Source organism: Pomacea canaliculata, linkage group LG4, assembly GCF_003073045.1.
Source record: "Pomacea canaliculata isolate SZHN2017 linkage group LG4, ASM307304v1, whole genome shotgun sequence".
Classification (NCBI taxonomy): domain Eukaryota; kingdom Metazoa; phylum Mollusca; class Gastropoda; order Architaenioglossa; family Ampullariidae; genus Pomacea; species Pomacea canaliculata.
The window spans coordinates 32,002,705-32,009,578 of NC_037593.1; the positions used below are offsets into that span (position 1 = coordinate 32,002,705).

General features: G+C 40.4%; 1 protein-coding gene across 1 annotated transcript; it reads left to right on the forward strand.

Annotated features, from left to right (window-relative positions):
* The first annotated feature begins 1,458 nt into the window (after positions 1-1,458).
* On the forward strand, positions 1,459-5,949 carry LOC112563006 (sulfotransferase 1A1-like). The gene is made up of 6 exons (XM_025236682.1): positions 1,459-1,570; positions 1,776-1,973; positions 2,397-2,714; positions 3,948-4,051; positions 4,750-4,930; positions 5,091-5,949. Exons 1-6 carry the CDS (start codon positions 1,537-1,539, stop codon positions 5,198-5,200), a joined length of 945 nt encoding a protein of 314 aa, XP_025092467.1. The 5' UTR covers positions 1,459-1,536; the 3' UTR covers positions 5,201-5,949.
* The last annotated feature ends 925 nt before the right edge of the window (positions 5,950-6,874 follow it).

The following is a 6,874-nucleotide window of genomic DNA, read 5'->3' on the forward strand; positions in this document are numbered from 1 at the left end:
TACGTGTCGCCGGTGCCCTCCTTCCAGAAAGTGCAGCTAGCTGCAACAACGGTCTACACTCTAGCAGGCCATGCAGCTGGCTCTACTATTTTTTATCACGTTAATTATTATTACTTGTCAGACACAGCAACATGTAATTCTCGCTGAAGTGTTTTTCTCAGCGTTTGACTTCATGTGTGTCGTGACCTGAGGTAATTGCAAAGCAAAGTAAATTTTTAAGTAGATAGTAGGGGTTAGCCAAACTACTAGGATATACTGAACTTGCACGCATGCACGCACTCGTGGCAAACTCGCAAGAACTTCACATAACCTTGTGAGCGTCTGGAGGGTAAGGGAGGGGCGTTCTTACTTGAGAGAATGTGTTGGAGGGGAGTGTGGAGGAGACGAGGGAAGAGGCGATGGTGTGAGAAAGTAGACCAGTGACCGTGATGTTTCCTGTACCCCAGTGAATATCAGCTTGGATAAACAGACGGCGGCCAAATTATCGCGTCGACCTGGTCTTGATATCTCGAGGTCAACAAGATGACTTGGGACAAAACGCCCTCCCCCAACAAACTGCTCATTTATTTGCTATAATTTAGATTAACGCAAAATATACTGAATGTATTTTACAGGTCAACTTAGGATATTGGCTTTGTTTTACTATGTTGGACTTTTTTAAAGAGGGAAATGTCCTGTCTCAACAATACGGAAAGTGAATAAGTAGATAAAATAAACATGTAAACAGCAAAAACTGCACACAAGACACCGGTTCCATCATGCACCATGCCTGAAAATTTACCGACAATCGCTTTATTGTTGTTTTATACTGAGTCAGTAGTGAATGACGAATCAGGGCCAGTCTTGTATACGGGTACATCCAGACAATAATGAGATAATAGTAAAAAAATACTTAAGTTTGTGATATGGATGATTACTTCAGCTGAGCTAGTCATTCTAATGTTGTATATAACAATATGTTAGACTGTTCTTCAGTTTAGACTATTCTTTGAAAACGTTCAACGAGTACAGTACTGATGAACAACCAAACAGGAGTTGAATTTCGCACCACAGTAGGCACAAGTCAAGGATGACACCTACCATCGGTGTTTTTGTTTAATATCTTCCTGGAAAACATCATGCAGGGAACCCTCCACGACCATCAAACACAGCGCACAACACACTTCTAGAACTTTTTAAAAACTAAATTTGTTTGATATAAAGTCTGAATGTTTGAGCTAGACTTTGTTCCAGTCAGCGCAAGTTTCGGTAGATTGTGCAACCTATCTAGGAACTAATTTTCCACTTGTGCTTTACACCAATTTTAAGTTTCAAGAAAGTGGTATGCAATTAGCCCCAGGAGGCCCCAGGATTTCAGTCGTCCTATTTCATAACCCACCTAGCCACTTTTCTCCATATGTGGTATATAAGGTCACTGTGACATAACATTTGCACAGCTTTTTATGTTATCAGAATCTACTCTCATTATATGCAGTGTCACAGACCTCACACGCGCTAGTACACCAATTTTGAACCTGAGTCTTATCGCCCCTGTACATGTTATTTTGTGTTCATCGGGCCTTCGAGACAGGTGAGAAACAATTCCAGATTTTGTGTGTATGTGTGTGTCCTTTACTTAGATAATAAGCAGTATTTTTGCTAAGCCAACAGATCCTGTAATGACCCATTATCGTCACACACGAGCTTTATTTCTTTATTCCAGTGTGTCATCCTCCACGTTTTTCGCTGTTATTTTTGCCACTATCGCCATCATTCTCTGTCCTCTATGACGTCAGATTTCACGGTCAGTTTCAACATGGACGACATGCAAGTCTTCCGAGACATCCTCGCCGACATTCCAGTGGTGGAGGTGGAGGGCGTCGTTTTTCCGAAGCTGTTCGAAAGCAACCGCCCGATGGCTGAACACATCGAGTGCATCCGGGCACTGGAGCTAAACGACAACGATGTCCTTCTCTGTGCTTATGGAAAAGCAGGTAGGTCAGCTGACGATGGAAGGAAAGGTTTGGGTCCCTGTCAGGCTAAGGGTGGGGAGAATGTGTTTGGTTTCTTTTAAATCACCTGCGAGAACAAGCAATGACACAACTAACTCACATGTCGTGTACCTGACAAGTAAACACTAGAAACTGAATATTAAATATTTGCAGAAACACAGCGGTAGCTAAATAAACATATACTTTTTATATTTTGTCTTAAATATATTAAAAAAATACTGGAAGCGGGTTACAGACACACACTGCTTAGATAACTGAAATAACTTTGCGAACACGTGTTAAATGCTTGCAGACCTACTGGAGACTAAATAGTTATGTCAACACTTTAGATGTTAATGGGTTACAGACACACACTAGATTGAAAATTATAATTATGCAAACATTATAAGTTTAAACCTGTTCCAGGCACACACTGGATGTGGGAGATGGGCTCCATGCTGCTGGCTGGCCGGCCGGACTACGACAAGCGGGCCAAAGAGAACGTGATGATGGAGGCGATAGAGGTAGAGAAACTGCAGGCCCTCCCGTCCCCAAGACTTCTCAACACCCACCTGTACCCCAGCATGCTGCCCCGCGATGTCAAGAACAAAAAGGTCAAAGTTATCCACGTCTACCGCAATATCAAGGACGTGATGGTGTCTGCCTACTTCCACTGGAAACGTGTGCCTATAGCCACCAGGTGGACGATAGAAGTGATGGACAAGCTTTTCCTCGATGAAAAATGTGAGCTGGGTTAATCTTCCCTTTTGTACCTCTAAGTTTATCGAGTTACTTGTGTAAGATGGTTTGACTGCGTGTTTGAGTTTGAGAAACCGAAAACAAATCAACGATCACACAATCTATCTTTTCATCTGTGTTTAGGTGGTTCATGTTAACGTAACAGATAGTGTACACTAATAAGAGTTAGGTTCTGGTTAACAACACGAGAGACCTTACACAAATACCACAGATATTTCTCTGAAATGCCCACATTGTCATAGCGATCAAACAGAATTTTTACTCTGTGTTTATATGTTCTCAATACATTAGCCTATAGAAATTTTTATCCTCCTAAAATGTTTCAAGCCCTTCCCTCAATTCCGAGCATGTGCGTTATTTGCAAACAGCTTTCAGCATCTGTTATGTAATGCGACCATTCTCCTGTAAAATGCACTCAAAATTAGAGATAATTAATTTTATCTTTCATATTTACTTTTGTAACTTTTAACTTTTTAGTATGCTGTTATAATGGTTTTAATTAAATTCTATATTTATACAATTCAATTTTAATAAGTATACAGAATGAATTCTATAGCTGTACAGTTCATTCAATAAGAAACCAGTCTGGCGCACTTGCCTATGGGACAAGAAGGTCAAAGATCAACCAATCAGTGCCCTCGAAACATAGTTACGGAGAGCCAGCCGTTATAACGCTATGAATATATTTTGATCCGAACAATCACATCCATTTAAAAGCATATCCCCTTTATTAAACTAAACCGACAGAGAAACTTTCAAACATTACAAACAGTTGGTTTCCCTGACGACTGGGCATGTATCGGCTATTATGGCTGAGCGAGAGTTTCGTGACTCTGATGAAGTACATTTGTTTATTTTTATTTGAGGTCTAAGACTGACCACTATTCACTAAACCAAAAACGGTCTCAGACAGGGCCCGAACTGTCTCAGTTACACAGTAGGTCGACATTATTGCTGTACAACAATTAGTTGTTATTAGTTAAATAAGTGAAACATTCCTTTACAGTAAATAGTTATCATTCGTTAAATTAGCTAAATATCCATACATTAATAAGTAATTGTTACTTAAATTAAATAACTATTCCTATACAGTTATTGCTAGATTAGTTCAGTATTCCTAGACAGTACATGTAATTAGTTCTATTCATGTCTTTTATCTTTCTTCTTTGTTTTTCGTAGTCCTTAATGTCTTTTCTTTTATTGTTGTTTTCTCGTAAGATGTTGGAGGTAACTACATTATGTACATGAAGAAAATGGCCGAATTCAGGAAGGAGAATCCAGAGGTTCCTGTTTTTAACGTCTCCTTTGAAGACATGAAGAAGGTAATTACGACTTGTGAATCAGTCGGTTCTTTGTAACGATCTTTATTATCAAAGTTCTCTCTCTTTCCAACCTAATCTCTCTCCCAACAAAGTTTTAAATGAGCATTCGTTCACAACACACAACCAAAACAGATCATTTTTGGGAGGCACCAATGTAAATTTTATAAAGAAGAATTGTAAGCTTTAAACCCAAAGCAAATAGCACACGAGCACACAATTTACAAAATAATTTCAACCAACGGTGAAATGCACTTCGCCATCAAGTTGTAAAGTGTTCATCACGGCCAAACAATAACCAAGACCACCGGTCTAGGTATCGTCTCAGTTTTGTAACAGGCATTCAGGGGCTGGGATGGTCCTTTCCCTCCATCTCATTTTTGCCACTAAAAAGGAAATTGTTCTTACTTTACCGAGTTTTCCGTAGAGGCACTAACTCAGGTACTAACAGAGGTGCTAAAAACTCTCGCACCGGCCAATGTTGTCATTGTGTCTTTCTGATGTGTGTGTGTGTGTGTTTTATGATCTGTGACTGTCTATAGAATCCTGTGGGAACTGTCAGACTGTTGTGTATAATCTGTGACTCTATCTAAAGGATCCTGTAGGAACTGTCAGGCTGTTGTGTGTAATCTGTGACTCTATCTACAGGATCCTGTAGGCACTGTCAGGCTGTTGTGTGTAATCTGTGACTCTATCTACAGGATCCTTTAGGAACTGTCAGGCTGTTGGCCCAGTTTTTGGGAGTTCCTGCCCCACCGGAATTGTGCGAGCAAATCGCTGACGCATGTGGCTTCCAGAAAATGAAGGAGGCCAACGACGCTAAGCAGCTTCCAGAGTGGCTGAGCAGCCTGGGTAATTTTAACTCCCACATGTACAGAAAAGGTGAGACTTTTGAAACAAAACAAATTGTTTGGTAAAAAATCTTTGGTGGTTTTTTGTTACCGTTACAAATGCTTTATCAAGAAATGTGCTTACATTTGAATTGAAAATTTTATCACAGCAAGTCTGACAAATGAAAGAGTTGATGTTGTCATTGTTTCAGGGGAAGTGGGGGACTGGAAGAACCACCTGACTGTGGCCCAGAGCGAGCGCCTGGACGCCGCAGTGAAAGAGCTCGATGGTCTGGACTATCACTTCCGCTACACTCTGTAGCTTACTGCTCACCCGCTCTTTCTTACCTTGGACTGTAGGACAATGAGAAGACAGTTGGTCTCGATGTACAATAGATTTCCACTTATTCGCCTCCTCATTATATAGCTAACAAGTGTAGTTGTAGCTTTTGCTTATCTCCCTTTACACAATGGGGTGGAGGAGTTTGAGAGGGGCGAAGAAACTGGGTTTTGTTTTTTGTTTTTTTAAAACTTCTCTGGTAGAAAATATTAAAAGGTACAACAATAATCAGAGAGAAAATGACAACCCAGAATAACTGATTATCACTGGACTGGAGAAAAGTGTCACCGTCTTGCGGACTTTTTTTTACTGGTTTGTTGTGACTGTGCGATGTTACAAGGTTGTGTGAGTATATTTCTGCTGTCTGATGTTAAGGGATTATTGCATCGTGTTTTATCATGTCTGTGGTTACAGTATTGGTGAATGCCATGTTAACACATGGAAAGAAAATAAAAACGAACGTATTACAAACAAGAAAAAGCAAACAGTAAACAATGAAATAAATATGCGACAGATTTCATTTAAATTGTTAATTGAGGAAATCGAGAAAAACTAAGTTGTAAAAACCTTCACCAGCATCAGAGCTAGCATCATTTGTTATTGTCAGAAGGTTTTATTCACAGGGAATCAGATCTACTCGCTGAAGAAAAAAAGAGCTGTTGTTTTATATCCTTAGTTCGACGCACAGTAAAATTAATAAATAAACGAGATCATACATTTGCATACATTTGTTCATTTATTCGTGCAACTGCAGAGTAAATGAATGTGGGCAATCCGCTAGTAGTCAAATGTCTCCAAATTAAACTGGCAAATCATTTTGAATGCTAAAGATTTCTGTAATGGACATTTAAAAAATATTTCCAGCGCGCTATCGCTGGTAATGTAGGGGAGAAAACTCTTGCAAAACAGGTAAACCCACTTTTTTACCTCGCTTATAGCCCTTTATTTCCATGTTCGGTCACCGCCTTCCTAAAAGTTCTTCCTTTGGGGGTCAATCTACAAAGACCTCCCAGGACTTGCTTGGAAGGTTAACACACTAAGTAGTGTCATTCAAACATATTTTGATCTGGACTTGTTGCAGGCATAACAAGAGCCGTCCATTCAGCCAGCCAGCTAACTGCAGGTTGGGAGTTGAGGGTAGGGAGGTGGGGTTCCCTGTCACTTGTACAGAGAAAACAAGGATTTTTCATGTGTAAATATCGAAGTCGGAACTTGCACATGTGTGTTTTCTCTTTGCATGAATGGACATGCTTGCGTAAAACTCGCTATATTATGAGGCTCGACAAGTCCAGACTGCACACACCCAGTGTCCTTCTCGCGTACCCAGCTTATCTGAACATGCCATGTACCCGTTACACATTGCAACACATGTGTAACAGCTCATCGTGTCTCTAAGCTCTGAAATTCCAGCTGGAAACAAGCTTCAGCTCCTGTATTCACGAATACAGGTTATGTATACATTGTGTGAACTCATCTCGTGTCCCTATAATCTGAACATTCCCACCTGAAAGAAATTTTTGCTCCCAGCCCCTCCAATAGGCGTCCATGGGTGGACTTTTTAGTTGCAGCCTTCTTTGTTCCGTACCTGTAATTATCCTCATCCTGTAGCAGACGATCACCTAATTGCGCAAACAGACGATCTTGTGAAAGGCGAGT